General features: G+C 43.4%; 1 protein-coding gene across 1 annotated transcript in view; it reads right to left on the bottom strand.

Annotated features, from left to right (window-relative positions):
* SERGEF (secretion regulating guanine nucleotide exchange factor) overlaps nt 1-19,743 on the bottom strand; it is a 235,063-nt gene that overhangs the window by 201,670 nt on the left and 13,650 nt on the right. The window contains 3 exon segments of the mRNA XM_042904399.1: nt 9,419-9,577; nt 14,207-14,269; nt 17,017-17,130. Of these exon segments, the coding sequence (XP_042760333.1) occupies nt 9,419-9,577; nt 14,207-14,269; nt 17,017-17,130 (336 nt within the window).

A 19,743-nucleotide genomic window follows, 5' to 3' on the forward strand; every position in this document is an offset into this window, starting at 1 on the left:
ATGCAGACACCTGCAGGCCTTCCATAAGCCAGCCTCCAAGTCACCACCACAGCACAGATCCCAATCGAGGCAGAAACCAGAAAACAAGGAAGACACACTGGTGCAGCACGACGTGTTTGCACGTGCTTCTCCCACCAGACATGAACTCCTTGGGGTAGAGTTATATCTTCTCTTCTCTATATCCAGGCCTCTTAACACCTGGCCAGAGCAGCTTGGTAAAGTATATCCAGGCAGATCTCTCAGGTTCCTGCACAATCGTCGGAACTGTCTACGTTTTTTGGACTCATGTGACCACACTCTTGGCTCTTGTCTGCAGCCTTCTCCTAAACTCTATAGTGCAGACCCTGAAAAAAACATACTGTGTGACTTTAAATAGGTCACTTGCCTTTTCTTGCCTGTATCATATCATAACTGCAACATAATAGGGGTTCTACCAGATGACCTTCAGAGTCCTTTTAATACTAAAATTCTAGAATTTGAAACCAAATCAGGGCAAATCAAGGCAATTCTCCTGAAGAGCAGATAGCACAGTGGGAAAGAGGAATCAAACAATGCTTCCCTCTAGTGGTGTAATGCTGTCACTACACCCTCTCAGCTCCAAGCCCTATCAACAAAGTATATTCAATCCCCGCCTCGACTTTGAACAGGAAAAAATCAGCTCGCTCTCAGTGCAGAGGAGCAGCAAAGAAAGCAAGGCCACCAGGAACCAATGAGGCCCTGAGCCAATCCAGGACAGTGGAGAAATCCCCATCTTTCAGAACAAGCATATCTTGAAGCTCAAAGGACCTTTTGTGACCTCCAACATCCCTCTTCAGATGAGGAAACCAAGGCTCAGGGATGTTCAGAAGGGACTTGTCCGAGGTCACAAAGCTGACTCATGACTAAGCCAAAAATAGATCTCTGCGTTCCTGCCTCCTTCTATAGTCTCTTGCTTCACCTCCATGCCTCCCAAGTGAAGCCCATGGAAGTGACTTGTCAAGGACATACACCCAGGAAAGGGCGGTGAAGGGGCTAGTTCCCTGCACAGACAGGCAAGAAATTTTATTCAATTAACCTTAACATTCAATCAGACTTAATCAGACTGCAAACTATTTAGCATAAAAATATAAATGAAAATAAAAGCCTCACATAATCTCACCATCAGAGAAAATTCTCGTTGTTTCCTTCTAGTCTTTCCTATGCAAACATTCTTTACAAAAAAAAAATAGAAGTTATAATGAAGTAACTTATTGTAAACTACTCTTCACTTACTATATAATGAGTATATTCTTCTGTCATTAAATATCCTTCTAAAGCATTCTATTTAACAGCTATCTATTCTAACATATGGTTGTATCATCATTTATTTTAACTGATCCCCCTACAATCCCTCTTTGTGTCCACACATTTGTTGTCATTATAAATCAGGCTGCAATGAATGGCATTATACTTAATCTCCCAACAGCTCCATAATTATTTCTTTAGGCCAGTTTTATATGAATATAGGATAGAATTTCAGAGCCATAATGGTCCTTAGAGATCACTACATCCACAACTTCCTATTGCCCAGATAGGAAGAAAGGGACCAGGGGGGTTTGTGTCTTGCCAGAGGACAAAAAGAAAGCAACAGAACCAAGTCCCAAACTCTCCACCCATTAAAATGTGACTCTCCCAAAGGATGTCGCACCCTTCTCTGACCACCCTCCCCCACACTGACCTCTCCTTCCCTCGAAACCCTAGAGCTTTCAGTGTCTTGGCCACTATTCTGACTCTTTGCCACATTCTTTTTTATTCTTCTACTAAGTATTTCATTTGTTCATCCAACCACAAGCTTCCTGAAGTATTTTATATTCCCCTGTATTCTATAGCATAGTGCTAAACATTTTTTTTTTTTTTCAGTTTATTTATTTACCTTGAGAAAGAGAGAAAAAACTCAGGAGGGGCAGAGAAAGAATCCCAAGCAGGCTCCACACTGCCAGCACAGAGCCCAATGGAGGGCTTGAACCCACGAACTTCAAGTTCATGACCTGAGCCAAATTCCAGTCAGACTGACTGAGCCACCCAGGCGCCCCTGTAGCACAGTGCTATATACATATAAGTAAGCATTCCACAAATAACTGCTGAAGGATCAAGGATAACTAAGAATTTCCTTCCTTATTGTTTAGAAGAATCAAAAATTGGAGAAAGATGCTAATGAGTAAGAGCATTCTGAGATACATACTTGGAATCAGAATAGCAGGCTTAGGGACCAGATTCAAGTTTTAGCTCTGCCAGTCTAGTAGACCAAGGAAAGGCAGCTAACCAATTAGGGACTTGTCTGTGACACAAGGATAACACCCATGTTGCCACTTCACATGAGAAAACGGATACAAAAGCGCTATATAATGATAAAAGTGGTCCGTAAGAACTATGACTGGGCACCTGGGTGGCTCAGTCATTAAGCATGTGACTTCAGCTCAGGTCATGATCCCACAGTTCGTGAGTTCGAGCCCCGCTTTGGGTGAGTTTGAGTCCCACTTCCAGGGAGCACGAGCCCCGCTTCAGGTAAAACGTGAACCCCAGAGAAGCCCCACTTCTCTCTCTCTCTTCCCCTTGTGGGATTCTCTCTCTGTGTCCCTCACTAGTGCCCTCTCTCTCTCTCTCTCTCAAAAAATCAGTTTTCTTGAAACAACTTCATGTACAGAAGGAACTGCTATTCCTGGGTTGATTAGCAAAGCCATCCACATCTCATCATCATCTCTGGAAAGAATATGACAAGGTGGAAAGAGCACCGGATCGAGAGCTTTGGGATCTGAGTTCTGCCCTACCTCCTTCATGCCCTTCCCCTCATCAGTCCTCAGTTTCCCCATCTCTAAGCTGAAGGAGTTGGGCCTGATGAGCTCTAACTTCCCATCCATTCATTCTAAGGATTCTAGGATAAAAACTAATGACTTTAATAAGAAGCAAAAACTATTCATTTCAAAATAGTCCTTTGGGCTCGGTTTGACTTTCAGCCATTGTGTTTTCAGAGTTCTAAAGCATAAACATCATGAATTCCAAAGCATCTGCTTTAAATAGAGCCCATGAGGTCAGAATCTCCTGAGCTCGGTTGAGGTTTCACGACACATGGTCCCAAAGAAGATGGAGTAATATACACTGTCACCCTACTCTAGAAAGGATCTTGGCCCCAAAACAGAAAAATCAGCATTAGATATATTTATAAACTCAAAAAAAAAAAAAAAAAAAAATCGTGTGAATCAATGGCTGGGCTTGGATTTCACTAATGCTTAGACATCAAATACAATAAAATATTTCTTGGCCAGTGACACTTGAAGAAAGGAGAGTGGCTAAGAGTTGGTCCCTTCCATGTGTGCCATGCAGTTCTCCACTTTAAAGAAACAAAAGAATAAAACATATCTCAATTAAAAGGATATAACCAAGAACCAGGAGCACTGTGATGGGAGGGGGGAAAATTAACTGAAAAGTAGAATCAGGTTGCCAGCTTAAATGCTGCCATAAAGTCACCTTCTCTCTTCTTTCAGTTTTCCCATCTGCAAGGTAAGGAGATGTCTTCTTCCATCTCGGATTCTCTAAAACCTCCAACTCTCTAGGACTTTCTTTGGTGACACTGAAGAAAGTGAAGAATGTCAAGAATCGTATGTGGGCTCACTTTCTCAGTCTATAGCCTTTGTGAGACCACAGGCTACTTTGGGATACTGCATGGCTCAGGGAAAGCTTCCAGCATGAGGGAAGCAACCAGATTCCAGACACTCTGACCAATCCCACATTAAGGTCTGAATCTTGTGTAAATCATTCCCCTTGAGATTCTAATAAATCACCAGCAACCAGCACTTAGCATTTGTAAGCATTGATCTTTCCGCACTCTCCAGGAGAGTCCTGAATCAACCTGTTACCTGTGCAGAGACATCCACATCAGTCCCACAGAGACTTCTGCTGGAAGGTGAAGATATGGGGCATGTGACCTCCAGAGAGCTCCAGAGCTTTCACGAGCAGAGGAAACTAATGTGTACTGAACCGACACATGAGCCCAGTCCCCATGGATACTGGAAGATTTAAGACATCATCTCATTTAATCCTCACACAAGGTCAGCAATATTTCCCCATTTCCTGATGAGAAAATAAGCTCATTTTTTCATCTGCCCAACATTACTGAGTACCAAACTCATATGTGCCAATTACTCTGCCAAGCACTGGGGATATAATGCTGAGCAAAACCAATTGTAGTTCCTGCCCTTATAGAGCTCACAGTCTAAGGGGAGGAGGAATCTACAAAAAACAGCACACAGGAGAGGTTGTAGTGCTATGAGACAGATAAAAGGAAAAAGTGATTAGTCAGGGAGAGCAAGGGAAGGCCTCCCTAGGGAGGAAATGACCAAGCTGAGATCTGAGAAGAAAAGGATATAACTAAGTCAAAATGAAGAAGGGGCATAGGAATAAGTGTGCCAAATAGAGGGAACATGAGGTGCAAAGGCACTATGGTGGGAAATACATGATGCATTCAAGATACCAGGGAAAGGCCACAGTGGAGACTGGTTGGCTAGCCAGAGCTGGCATGGTATGACACAGGGCTAGCGAGGCAGGCAGAAGGCAGACCACATGGGGCCTCGCGGGACCACTAAGGAGTGTGTTTTCATCATAAGAACATTGGGAAGCCACTGGAACGTGAAACGATGGGTTTGTAAAGACCTTCCAACCGAGGTGTAGAGAACAGATTGGGGGGAAGGGAGCGAGTGTAGGAGGATGAAGACGTCAGAGGCCACTGCAGGATCCAGGCAAGAGGTTTCAGGGGCCTGACCTACGGTGGTGGCCACAAAGGTAGAGGGAGGCGGGGCTGCCCACCACCACGCACTCACGAAGGGGGCAAAGCTGAGACTCAGAAACCTAGGCCCGTCTGACTTCAAAGTCCACGTTGCTTTCTACCTTGCCATTTATTCATTCATTCAGCAATTTAGCTACTAACCATCTACTATGTGCCAGGCCTATGCCAGGTGCTGGGGACACAGCCACAAGCAAAACAGACACGGCTCTCACAGGGTGGACAGTCTAGGCATTACAAGAACACAGATGGATATGTATGATTACAAATTGGGATGAGTAGCATGAAGGAACAATAGTGTGATCAGAGATTTTCACAGAAAAACTACCTGGGCGGCCACAAAGATAGATCTTCCTAACTCTTCCTAACGAAACAGCCACTTGCCAGCTATGTGTAAGTGAAAGACTTTAGGAACCTTTCCCTCTCAGAGCTGGGCACTGAGCATCGCCTCTCTGGGCAGCGCAGAAGCCCTCGGGGAAAGCTGGTATGTCTCAAGCCCTGCACAGACTCTGTTGACAAGGAAGTCTTTCTAAAAGTCTTGCTTATTCCTTAATATACTCACATATCCCAGTTTCAGGCACCCCTCACTTAGTTAGGTGTGTACAGAAGGTTACAATTACTGGGGATCTTTCACACAGATTCATTCATTTGAACCTCACAGCAGCCCCATGTAGAATGCAGGCAGGTTTTAACACACTGCGTGAGAGATGAGGAAATAGAGGCCTAGAAAGGTGAAAGTCCTAGGAAGCTAGGAAGGCACCCAGATCTGCCACCCAAATCTTACTAGAAGCACCTTGGGCCGGGAAATCATGACTCTCGGATGAGACAGCTGCAGGTCACTGGGCCTGGATAAAGACACCCAGGAGTCCCACGAAGTTCCTGAGAACAATGATCAGGGATATTAAGCAGCTTAGGAAAGGTTTCTAGAATGCAGCTCCTCCAGCCTGAGACACAGGTATCCTTGCCAACTTTCCCAGATTAGAACAGGTTCTCTTGGACTCTTTCCAAGTGCCTCTGACTAACAGAGAAAAGTATTTTTCCATCGCAAACACTGCAGGCAGGCACCAGTCTTCTGAAGGGGGAGGGCAGAGACTGCATCCCAGATTCCCATACAGACAAGCTCTAAAGTTATCCTGATAGCATGTGAACTGCCCTAGCTAAGCACCTACCACCAGGGATGTGTGTGAGTCCTGGGCACCATATCTCAATCTTGGCGAGAATAACATTCGGGGCCAGGTATTTCTTTGTTGTGGGGTGTTGCCCTTGCATTGCAGGATGTTCAGCAGCATCCCTGACCTCTACCAACTAGATGCCAGCAGCACCCCTCAGTTGTGACAACCAACTATGTTTCCAGATATTGCAAACATTCCCTGGGGTACAAAATCGCCTATGGTTGAGTGTCATTGGTCTAGGGACCATGGAGATGGGGAAAAGCAGAGTCCGCTTCTCTGTCTGTCGTCCTAACCCACCCCATCCCATCCCATCTCACTGGACAGATATATGGCCAGTGTGCATAGATCCTTCTTTTAATCAGGATCACACAACCAATGCCTTCCAGAATTAGACCGAGAGCAGCCCTGTGCTGATGTGGCCTGCCAGCAGGTCCCAAGAGCAATTCACCACTAGAGCTTGTACAACTACAGTCAAGTAACTCCTTGTTCCACTAATGAGCTGCTTCTGACCCTGTGAGCAAATCTTGTTCCCATTAATATGAGCAGCTGAGTCTGATTAAACCAGGAGCCCTGGGTGTTTCTTCTCAGTGACACTGGGCCAGAGCAAAAGCTTCTACTGCCACTAGAAGGAGTGCAAAATTGGCATCTATTTGGTAGAGGTCAGGGATGCTGCTGAACATCATGCAATGCAAGGGCAACACCTCAATTGGGAGCAGGAGACTCCCATTTACCCAAATTCAATACAAGAGCCAGGACACTCAGACCAGCTTACGACCATTCTTGGACTAAGGGGAAAGTGACAGAGTATACACACAAGAGATCTGAATTAACAAGCTAATTAAACAGCTGAAACATTACCAAAAAATCTTGCTGTCAAGTGGAGGTGGAGATGTGAAGCTGAGCTCCAGAGCAGCTGGGGTGACTCAAACAGTGTTAGGGCCCTGGGTTCCAACCTCCCACCGGGAGGGCTGGGCTTTAGCCCAGAAGCGGAAATCAGTATCAGTTACAATGCTACAAAGTTAGCACCCAAGAAGCAGCATCTTTGTGTCTTTCATTGGTCAACTACATAACTGGTTAAGGGGTTTACTGACAAACTCAACCAAACTCACTGCCATTTGGTAGTAAGTGTATTTCATTGCACCGTAGTTCTTTGAAAACTGACTAACCATGAAACAGCCACCTGTTAACACACAATTACTCACACTACTGCTACCTTCTATGGCACTCCTGCGCACTGTCTTAGCTCCACTGTTGCATATCTCCTACCGTAATGTACCGAAGCTGGATAACAGGTCTCTCTCCCTTAATGGACAAGGGGCTCCTTGAGGGCAGGATTTAGATATACTACAAGGTATGGTACATAAACAGATCCTCACCATCGTGTGATGGATGGACAGATGGAGGGTAAGGTCTTCCATGTCTGTATTCTTAGACTTAGGCCTGTCTACACATTTTACGGAGGGTACAGCCCAGTTCTTTTCTCCTGTTTCTCCCACACTCACCACATTGCTCAATAGGTTCCCAATAAACAATAACTGATTTGGTTGGAGTCATGAATGCAAAGAGAACCAGTGACACCAAGGAAAGAGAGATCAGAAATCCTAGCTGTCCACCCTGACTCATATGCATTTGAATATTTACTCTCTTTCAACTAGAAAGTGAAGATACAGAAGTGAACAAGACTAATAATGGTGCCGCCCCTCACAGAGCTCAGTGTCTGGGGTAATAGACAAATATTAACAATTATACAAATAAACAACTACTATGCTTTAAGAAAACTCTGTGTAGGGGCGCCTGGGTGGCGCAGTCGGTTAAGCGTCCGACTTCAGCCAGGTCACGATCTCGCGGTCTGTGAGTTCGAGCCCCGCGTCAGGCTCTGGGCTGATGGCTCGGAGCCTGGAGCCTGTTTCCGATTCTGTGTCTCCCTCTCTCTCTGCCCCTCCCCCGTTCATGCTCTGTCTCTCTCTGTCCCAAAAATAAATAAAAAACGTTGAAAAAAAAAAATTAAAAAAAAAAAATTTATATAAAGAAAACTCTGTGTAGGGGCACCTGGGTGGCTCAGTCCATGAAGCGTCCGACTTTGGCTCAGGTCATGATCTCACGCTTCGTGAGTTCAAGCCCCGTGTCAGGCTCTGTGCTGACAGCTCGGAGCCTGGAGCCTACTTCAGACTCTGTCTCCCTCTCTGTCCGTCCCTCCCCAGCTCACGCTCTGTCTCTCTCTCACACACACACAAATAAATGAACATTTTTAAAAATTTAAAAAAAAAAAAAGAAGAAAGAAAGAAGACTTTGTGTAGACAGTCCCAGTCTTCAAGCAGTCTGAACCTCTTTGAGGAAAGTCATGATATTCCCCCTTTAGAGCAGCCTCTGAAGTGGTCAGTATGGAAAGTTTATTTTACACCTTTGTTACACAGCCCTCTGTTCCAAAATGGTCATAAAATTTTTTAAAAGACCAATTAAAAGCATCGTCAATATGAACACTCACAAGCGTATGCGTGTTCACATGTGTAGTATGTGGGACTTCCCAAGGATAACTGAAGCTCACCTGAGCACCTACAAAAACCAGAAAGCACTGCAGTAACTAACAGTCACTAGGTAGGTATTTGGGAGCCTAGAGATCTGCGTGTAGCTAAAAAGCAGGCCAAAGGCAGCCAAAGGGACTCCTGAGAACCCCTGAAGTTCAAGAGACTTTGACATGATAATAGATCTTGAGAATCACAAACTGCCGGTCTGAGAAACCCTACCAAAGTCAGCAGGAGCTGTGGGAAGGCAGGGAAGAAGAGAGGTCACAAAACAACAACCCCAGAGAACAAAATCAGCAATGTGGAGACCACAAAAGGAGAACTGCCCCACAGAGAAGACAAGAAAGAAATGGAGACTCAAGAGAAGATAAAGATGCCAACAGCTGGATGGCATGGCACCATAAGGGAACAGCTGATGTCCGAACCAAAGGTTTGTTAGGGTTAATGGAAATTTAAATCAAAATATCATGCCAGCCGTAATTCAAAATAATGCTCCTGCCTCAATCTTGAAATACCAATCTTCAAGTTTCTGAAACCTTTAATTTAGACTCAGGTGGAAATGCAAGTAAAGTCATCTCTTCAGCTATGACAAGGCAAAGACTCCCCACCTCCCCAACAACCTGGACAAATTTCTGGGAACGTCTGCTGCAACAGGTTCCTTCTCAAAACCTCAAGGAATTCATAGGACCAGAAAGAGTTCATCTAACCTAGCCTTGCCTTTTTGGGTGCAGCCCTTTGATCCAGAGAGGAAAAGCTCCATATCTGGCTGACCACAGAACTCGATCCCAGATCCTCCCCATCCCAGGCCTTAAAGCTTTTCGTTGTCAAAACCTACCTGCTTAGCCCTGAGCATTCATAGCTGTTTAGACAGCTGTCCCCTCCCGCCAAAACTGCTCTCACCAACCACAAATTCTCTGCTGCTCTCTCACCTGTCTGAGCAACCAGGTGTGTCCACCCACTCCAGACAGAAGTGACCTTTTCATTCTGAAAACAATGTGCTTCTATTTTCTGGGGCAGAGGAAGGAAAGCAGCCAAGGAAGCCAGTTGCCCGTGCTTGTTGCTTCCCCAAACATACAGCTCTCCTGCATCTTAAACAAACAGAAGGGGAACAAAAGAGGTGAAGGAACATTAGTTCAAAATGATGGAAAATAACACAATCTGAAAAAAGAAAGTGGCTAAAAGAAGTTGTATTATTCTTATGCTACAACGGGGCCTACAGAAAGCAGGATACAAAATTCATGTACGGCATTTTAACGTAGAAGATTGTTTTTAATTCTATAAATAGGAAACGAGGCCAAATGTTCTTCCTAGTCTGTCAAGGAATAGGAACGTATGAGTTTATTTTTTCATTAATTCATTCAGCAAATATTTCTTGAACATCTACCCTAAGAAAAACATGTTTCTCCATTTTCTACATTTTTTTAAATGTATGCTTGTATTACCTGTGGTTAGGAAAAATATGTATTAACTTTTTTAAATAACAGGTTAAAAGATACATTATTTAAGCTTAAACTTTTCAGACCTGGGAGGATTTCTCTACACACCCTGTCCAGCAGAAAACATCATGCTGCTGCCTGCCTTCTGTGCAGCACCATAATTCACTGGAACCTCATAGTCCTCCTGAGGTATAAGCAGCAATGCGACTGACTGACAATGTGAATTAACAGAAAGACAGCAAATTCAGAGTCAAGTGATGCTGGCTTCTATTCCTGGACCTGCTAACTAGTTACTGACCTTGGGCAAATTACTTCCTAAGCCTTAGTTTCACCAGCTGAAAATCAGAGGGGAGGGCGGTTGGCCTGGAAGGGCAGGCTGTGTAATTGATGATACCAGCCACAAGAGAGACTTGTGGGCCACAGTGGCAAGCTAGAGGACACATGCTAGTCTACGAGGCATTCACGTTCTAAACCATTTTTAACTGGAAGCCACACCAAATGGAGCCATAAACTACAAAATTTGGCCCAAGAACCTATACTTTGTGACTCTTTGAATGGTCTCTAAGAGCTTTTGCAACCAACCCTAACATTCTAAGTTTCTACACTCTACTCTGTAGCACACAGCACGCACATGTAGCTACTGAACACATGAAATGTGGACAGTCCAAATTGAGAAGTGTTGTAAAACCAAAAAAGTACAACAAATTACGAAGGCTTAGCACACAAAAAAGGGGGGGTTGGTGCCTGGGTGGCTCAGTGGGTTAAGCACTCGACTCTTGATTTCAGCTCGGGTTATGATCTCACAGTTTGTGAGATCGAGCCCTGCATCAAGCTCTGCACTGATAGTGCAGAGCCTACTTGGGATTTGCTCTCTCCCTCTCTCTCTGCCCCTCCTCCACGTGCTCTCTCTCATGCACGCGCTCCCTCTCCCTCTCAAAATAAATAAACACTGGGAAAAAAAAAAAAAGAATGTAGCTCCTTAATAAAATTCATATTGATTACTGGTTTAAACAATATTGTGGATATACTGGGTCAAATAAAATATATTATTAAAATTAATTTACCTGCTTTTTACTTTTTGAAATGGCGCACACATTATATTTTCTATTAGATAGCATTCTTCTAGAAGATAAATTAATCAAGGGTTGGAGATGTTAAATGACTTTCAAGATCACATGGCTAATAACGAGTCAAGTGGAAGCGGAAACCAAGCCCTCTGTTTCCACTGCATTTTGTGACCTTCCAAAAAAGTTTTCCAGTGCTGCTTGCCATAGGGCAGTCTGGTAGAAAGCCAAACAGTATAATGAAAAAGACATCAGACCAAGATTCAGGGTTCAAGTTCCAGAGCTATTATTTAATCTTTTTTTTTTTTAAGTTTATATATTTTGAGAGAGAGAGAAAGAGAGAGAGAGAACGAGAGAATGAGTGGGGGAGGGGCAGAGAGTGAGGAAAAGAGAATCCCAAGCAGGCCCTGCACTGTGTGTGCAGAGTCCAATATAGGGCTTGAACCCACAAACTGTGAGATCATGACCTGAGCTGAAAACCAAGACGTTTAAACCGACTGAGCCACCCAGACGCCCCTCAATAGCTCTTTGATACTGGGTGCATCACTTCACTTTCTGGGCCTCTGTTTCATCAGGTCTAAAATGAGGGAGTGTAAACCAGTGGAGCCATTTTGTCACCCAGATGACCTTGCAGCACTGACATTCTGCAGTTCTATGATGTGAATCTGGTCTATTTCATACCCTGAGAGAGGGCAACCTCCCTGGACTTCACCAGAGTGTACAAAGTATGAAGATCCCTTATGAGGACCCCCTCAGCCAGTCTCAACCCATTTAATGGACTGGTTAGCTACCAAGATGCCACTCATAGTGCGCCTGTGTCTGTAATAAGCCTTCATTTATCTTAGTAAGTCTAAACCAGCTTTTTTGCAAAGACAAACTGTCTTCCACATGCGGATCATCACACTGTTGCATCAGCAGGCAAAATTAAATTCTCCTGCAATGCCAAATAATTATATAATCCACCACAACTCCAGAGAAAAGGTCTAAAGAGCAATGAGCAAAATCCAGTGTGTGACAGCTCGAACTAGACCAGGAAAAAGAGATATTAATCTTGATCATTTTTAACCCACTTTTAAAATATCAAAAACCAATTTCCTTTCTGAATGTACTAAAAATCACTAAATTATACGCTTTAAAGAGACAAATTTTACGTATGAATTACATCTCAATAAAATAAAAATTCAACATCCGTTTTAGAAACACAATAAAAGTGTTCCACATGTGAAATAATAATTTCACTGATCATAAGATTTTCTAAGAAACTGTTAGCAAGCAATTAGAGAATCTCTAAGTTTACATAATACTTGCCATCAAATTAATCAGGACAGATTAGAAACATCTCTTAGTATACTCTTATTCTCAGAAAAGAATGCCTTGCTGGGGCGTCTGGGTGACTCAGTCAGTGGAGTGTCCGACTCTTGATTTCAGCTCAGGTCATGATCTCTCAGTTCATGGGATAGAGTCCCACATTGGGCTACACACGGATAGTGTGGAGCCTGCTTGGGATTCTCTCTCTCTGTCCCTACCCTGCTCATGCCATCTCTCTCTCAAAATAAATAAATAAACATTAAAAAAAAAGAAAAGAAAAGAATGCCTTCCTCAACCCTCACTGACTATAGGGCATGAACTAGTCACTTCTCACTCTGGGGCCTGCAGTCCTTCCTCTATAGAAGGAGAGGTGGGGCCAGATGCCCAGGGGAGTCCTTTATAGTTGGCATTCACTTCAACTCAACACTTTCAACATATATGTAAGTCTACCTATTATGAGACATAGGCTAAAAGTAGATTTTTCTTTTGTTGGTTGGCTATTTTGAATTTGTTAAATCACCAGTTATCTGTAGTTTAGAATGTATAATGTATTTAAACTCTCACACCATGGTTCTTGTATTTTGGAAACAGTAGCAGCTTCTCAGTTGGACTGCATTACAAATTTGATGTTGAAGAACGCACGTCACTGTTAATTTACACGTGCTGTGTACACACCTTAATTTCCACATAAAACGCTGAAAATACTAAGTGTGAAAGTCATTCCCCTTTGCTTAAAAAATGCCCTGCATTCAGCTCCATGTGAGAAGTCTTATCAAAATAAATCTCTCAGACCTCTTGTCTCAGTCTACTGGTAGGGATCAGGGCAATCTTGGCTTTGAAAGAAAACCTTTGGAAGAGGTCACTTTCACTTCCAAGAATATGTTGCATCGCCAATGGGATGTTTGTACTGTATTGGTGGGGGGGTGTCAAATGGATGAAAGGATGCATAGTCAAAAAGAGAGATATAGTGTGAGAGAGTAAAACCGATTAGACAGAGATGGAGGGATCAAAGAGACGAAACAGACTAGAAACACATAAAAATACAAAATAGGTTAGAAAAATACATAAAAATACAAATAAATTAGAGAATTATGTGCATAACTCGATTTAGAAAGATATACAGACACATAGATTAGATAGAAAGATACAAAGATGAAAGGTAAATAAAAATGGAGACAAGTAGATAAATAAAGAATAGATGAATACAGACAGAGCAGACAGGTAGATAAATAGACTAGAAGATAGAGGTGGATAAAACAGGTTAATCTGAGAGCAAACATCTAGAGAAAATACACAGTTGAATTAGACACCAAAATGGATCTGATGGATAAGATAACAATGTGATATATAAACTAACTATTGGCTGTGTGATTTGGCAATCACAATTACCCTCAGAGGAAGATATTATCCCTACTGTACAGTTGAGAGGAAAGGAAGTGAGCTGGTATTTCCTTCATGTATTTTCATCTTTACTTCTCACAACTATCCAGAGTATTTTGATAGATAAGACAACAGTCTCCGAAGGTAAAGAAACTTCCTAAGGGGGCGCCTGGGTGGCTCAGTCGGTTAAGCGGCCGACTTCAGCTCAGGTCATGATCTCGCGGTCCGTGAGTTCAAGCCCCATGTCGGGCTCAGTGCTGACAGCTCAGAGCCTGGAGCCTGTTTCAGATTCTGTGTCTCCCTCTCTCTGACCCTCCCCCATTCATGCTCTGTCTCTCTCTGTCTCAAAAATAAATAAACGTTAAAAAAAAAAATTAAAAAAAAAAAAAAAGAAACTTCCTAAGATAAGACCAGGGGTGGCAGCAGAATTCTGACTCAGCTCTTCCCTCCGTGTCCAACATCCACCACGCGAGGCAGAAATGGTGCAGAACTCTGAATGGCATGTTAGACTAAAAGAGCTGGTACGAACCCGTCAACGAAGCTGAGTGATCTGAGCCAGCAAGAACACAGGTTGCTTTAGAATTCTCCAGGCCTACAAAAAAAAAAAAAAAAATCTTTTGAAATCACATTCACAACAGAACAAACTGGGCAGAGAAGGAGCTCAGGCAGCACCACCAGGGCCCAGGAGAAACTTGCAGCCAGAGCAGGCTGGTCTAAGTTGGTGGCGCTGACCAAGAACACGAACGACATGGTGGGGAGACTAGTTACCTACCAAGGGATTGAACAAATAAGTAAGTGTACTGGAGATAAAGAAGCCAGATTTCTCACTGGCAGAGAGAAGAGGAAAGGCACAGACATAAAAAGGTGGAAGGCTAGAATCGACCATGGGATAGTGGATTGTCTTAGAGAAATCATTGTAAACCATCATAGCTCCTGGTAGAAGCAGACAAATAGACACGGGTGTACATATGTGTAAATATGTGTGTGCACATGTCTATCTCCTAGCTCTGTCCATCAGCAGGCCTAGAAGCAACAAGATCTCATACATTCAGCTGCCATCACATGCAGGCAAACCCAAAACTCCAAAGAACACACAGGCAGAACTAAGAATTTGAACCTGCTTTCCAAATCCAGCATTTTTTCTCCCTTAATTATACTGTCTTCACTGACAAGTTATAATCCCAACCAACTCTGCTAGAAACTGTGGTCACTGGGTCTAACATGCAGAGAAATACAGTCTATTCTGCAACTCTTTTCTGACACTTTTTACGTTTATTTATTTTTGAGAGAGAGACAGACAAAGCATGAACGGGGGAGGGGCAGAAAGAGAGGGAGACGCAGAATCCAAAGCAGGCTCCAGGCTCTGAGCTGTCAGCACAGAGCCTGGCACGGGCCTCAAACTCACGAGCCGTGAGATCATGACCTGAGCTGAAGTTGGATGCTTAACCAACTGAGCCACCCAAGGTGCCCCAGTCTTTTCTGACACTTCTGTTTAATCAACTAGTGTCTTAATAAAATGCCCTTCACACCTTCAAGTACCCTATAGAATGAGAAAGGGACAAAACAGGTGTTTCCAACACATTCATCAGAGAGGAAGCAAGAGGCCTTGTGGTCAGGCAAGGAAAGGACACCCAGGGCTGCAGCAGTGGCAAGTAAGTAAAGATGGAGGAATAAAAAGGGAAAGACTGAGGGCAGGAAGTTCATGATCTATTCTAATGTCTCATCATAAAACTCCCCCAATCAACTTGGAACGTAAGCTGTGCCCTAATCAGAACCCAAACAAGTCATTTAAATCAAATAAAAGCATTTCTGATTTCTTCCAGTTACAAGTCCTATGCTGAAAGAGAAAGTAGACACAGTTCCTACCCTGAAAAAGCTCAGTCTTTGGCATGTGGGAAAACATATAAACAATTCATAATAATGCAGTACACTGTGCTATCCAGGCATGTGAAGAAAATGCAATGGTGTCAGAAGAGGGAAGACTCTTCACTGAGAAAGCTGTATCTGAGCTATGCTTTGAAAAATGATCACAACAGAATAAAGATTACCAGAAGGAACAGGAAGGAAAAGACATTTCAGACAGGGTTAACAGCTTACCCATAGACACAGAGGAATGAGAAAGCAGGAAATGCCCAGGGAGCAGTGAATACCTAGATGAGGCAGGAAAAAATGTCTGGGAAGTATGAGTTTATTTTATGAATGCTTTCAAGGTCATGTGAGTTGGACTGCCTATCTAGCACCCAGTGCCCCCTTCTCCTTCTCTAAGAGTACCCTCCCCAACTCCACCACTGGGCTTCAGGGTGACCAATCTCACCACCAGCTGAACAGGAGAGACTCCAGGACTTAGGAAAATCAGAACGACCCCAACACCTTGTGCATCACTCCCACCATGGCTTTCCCTTCCCTTCTTTCCCCACTTCCTATCCCACCCTCAAAAATTCCTCCTTTGCTCTCACCTAGAGGAGAGTAGAGGTTTCCTGTGCAACTTTTTCCTACAGCCAACACTCAGAAGACTGGGCCACAAAGTAAGGGAGCAAGAAAGGAAGAAGAGGAGATACAGACATGGTGCTATATACAGAGAAAGAGAGGGGCCCACAGTGAGAGCACAGAGCAGAGGGAGAGGTGAGCAGAGAGAGAAGCCGAAAGAGGCTGGGCCCCAGAGTGAAAAACAGGAGAGAAAGCCTACAGGCTAAATGACCAACACAGACACACCAACAGACCCATGGGCATAGTGCTCACTACCTACTCATGTGCCCATGTACAGAGATTTCCCTAGAGTAACACTCCTGGCCCCTCTCTCTACCTCCTCACTCACTCCTGCTCTCCTTTTGGGAAAGAGGAACTGGGTATGTGAGGCACAGTCCTTCTAGGTTCTCCCTTTGGGATGTGCCTACCTGCAGAGAGGGTGCCTCCTCATGTGCTCCCAGCCATGCAGTGAGCTTAGCGGGGCTGACACCATGCAGCTGCTACAGTGCCCGGTGAGTAAATCCAATCTGGGATTCAGAATCTAGAGGCTCACTATTGCTACACATTATCTCCAAACACCTAAGTCATGTCTTCCAACCTAACTATTAACAGTTCCAGTGCTACTATTCTGGTCTCCACTTAACTGACTCGCATCTATCTCTCAACGGGCTGCAAACTCTGGCATCGAGGAAGGGTACTTTTACTGGGTTTGCAAAAAGTCTAACAAGACTAACAGACCAGCCAACACAGAGACTTAAGACAGAGGAACTAAGAAACAGCAAAAGCAAAATTCCATTTACCCATTTCCTGCCTGTGTGTGTCACTATTTCTTGACAAAGAATAAATATAGGACTCAAGAAATAAGGGCCTTACCTGTCACTCTGCTTGGCTCCTTTGCTGTCAAAAACAATGGGAGAGTCTGCCCAGGGCATAACCGCCGTCCAGATGATGCCAAACCAGTTCCCCACTGGAACACAATGCCACTTGCTTCCCAATGGAACAGAGGAGGAAATGAAGAAAATGTTTAATGGGATTACTACCAGATTGCTTTTTGAGCCTTGCTGTCACGGGAGATTCTCAATTCATTCTCGTTAACATGCCTAGTAGGGACAGGCTCAGGGCTTCGAGGGGCCCTATGGCTTGGTTATCACCAAGCCAATCACAAGTCCAATCTTCAGGGCAATTTAAGACCATTCAAGAAAATTCCCACATACTAAAACTCCCTCCAAAAAATTCCAGGACATATGGCTCTTTCAGAGTCAAATTACTAGAACAACACCTTATTCATGACTAACCTGAAAGGACAACTCAAACTCCAGACCAAGCAGGAAAGAACCCTGATGATTATCAAGTCCATTCCTCACATTTAATAGGTGAGAAAATTGAGGTCTGGAAGAGAGGATGTGATCTGCCCAAGGTCATCCTTGGGAGCTAGTAGCAGAGAAAACACTAGGACTCAGCTCTCCTAACACCTAATGCAGTGTCTTTTCCACTACACCAAGATAAATTCAATGACTCCTAATTACCAAATAAATACATATTTATGACTGCAAGATAGCTTCTTAACAGTCACTACTCCAGTGGAATGGCCTTTTATTTCCCTATCCACTGAATCTAATTCATGTGCCCATGTTCTGAACCTCATACCAATGTGTAGATGACATTTTATATATTTAATCTACAGTCAGATGTGTGTAACTAGGATCCGTCACCCAACAGCACATTAAGGTTCCGCTCCTCTCAATGTATCCTGCAAACAGTCCTTTAGGCTGTAAACAGACAAGTCTGCTTTGTGAAACATAAGTGATGATGACTGAGCACAATGTGAGCAAAACACAATACTCAAATAATACAGGGGCACCTGGGTGGCTCAGTCAGTTAATCGTCTGACTTCGGCTCAGGTCATGATCTCACAGTTCTTGGGTTTGAGCTCCACATCGGGCTCTGTGCTGACAGCTCAGAGCCTGGAGCCAGCTTTGCATTCTGGGTCTCCTTCTCTTTCTGCCCCTCCCCCACTCACACTCTGTCTCTCTCCTCAAAATAAATAAACATTAAAAAAAACACAATTTTTGAATACAAAATTTACCATCTCTTCCACAAATAAATTGCAAAAGGGTAAAAAAGGGAGCAAAATGAATCTTGAGATATCTGATATAGAATTAATAATCAGAATATATACAGAACTCTTAAAACTCAACAACAACAGGGGCACCTGGGTGGCTTAGTCCGTTAAGCGTCTGACTCTTGAGCTCAGCTCAGGTCTTGATCTCAGGTCATGAGTTCAAGCCCTGCATTGGGCTCCACACTGGGCATGAAGCCTACTTAAAAAAAAAAAAAAAAAAAAAAAAAAAAAAACAACCAAAAAAAACCCTCAACAACAAAAACCTGATTCCAAAAATGAGCAAAGGACTCGAATAGACATTTCTCCAAAGAAAATATACAAATGGTGAAATGCAGATATGAAAAGATGCTCAACATCACTAATTATAAGAGAAATGCAAAACAAAACCACCATGAGGTACCATTTCACATTCATTAGGATGACTACTATTTAAAAAAAAAAAAAACAACAAAGTAACAAATGTTGCCAAGGATGTGAAGTTATTTGGAACCCTTGTGTGCTACTGGCAGAAATTAAAACGGTATGGCCATTGTGGAAAAGGGTATGGCAGTTCCTCAAAAAAATGAAAATAGTATTACTATATGATCCAGCAATTCTACTTCTGGGTATATATCCTAAAGGACCAAAAGCAGGATCTCAACGTGATATTTGTACACCCACATTCATAGCAGGTGTATTCACAATAGCTAAAACATGGCAGCAACACAAGCGTCTGTCAACTGGTGAATGGATAAGCAAAATGTGACATATCCAAGTAATGGAATATTATTCAGCCTTAAAAAGGGAGAAAATTCTGACACATGCTACAAAATAGACAGACCTCGAGGACATTATGCTAAGTGAAATGAGCCACAAAAAGACAAATACTATACAATTCCACTTATGTGAGGTACCTGTATGAGTGGTCAAAATCACAGGGTCAGAAAGTAGAATGGTGGTTGCCAGGGGCTGGGGGAAAGGGGGGATGGAGAGTTATTGTTTAGTGGATATCATTTCAGTTTCATAAGATAAAAAAGTTCTGGAGATACACGGTGGTAACGGCTGCACAGTAACGTGAATGTACTTAACATCACTCAACCGTACATTTAAAATGGCTAAGACAGTAAATTGTGTTATGTATATTTTATCATAATAAAAAAATTAAGAGGAATAAATATATATTTTTTAAAAGAGATACCTGACATACATATCCACCAACTGCAGTGTAGAGACATAATTCAAACCCTGATTTAAACAAACTTAAAAAATATATATTTTTGAGACAGTCAAGAAAATGTAAACGCGGGGCGCCTGGGTGGCGCAGTCGGTTGAGCGTCCGACTTCAGCCAGGTCACGATCTCGCGGTCCGTGAGTTCGAGCCCCGCGTCAGGCTCTGGGCTGATGGCTCGGAGCCTGGAGCCTGTTTCCGATTCTGTGTCTCCCTCTCTCTCTGCCCCTCCCCCGTTCATGCTCTGTCTCTCTCTGTCCCAAAAATAAAT

The sequence above is a fragment of the Panthera leo genome, chromosome D1, assembly GCF_018350215.1.
Source record: "Panthera leo isolate Ple1 chromosome D1, P.leo_Ple1_pat1.1, whole genome shotgun sequence".
NCBI classification, from domain to species: domain Eukaryota; kingdom Metazoa; phylum Chordata; class Mammalia; order Carnivora; family Felidae; genus Panthera; species Panthera leo.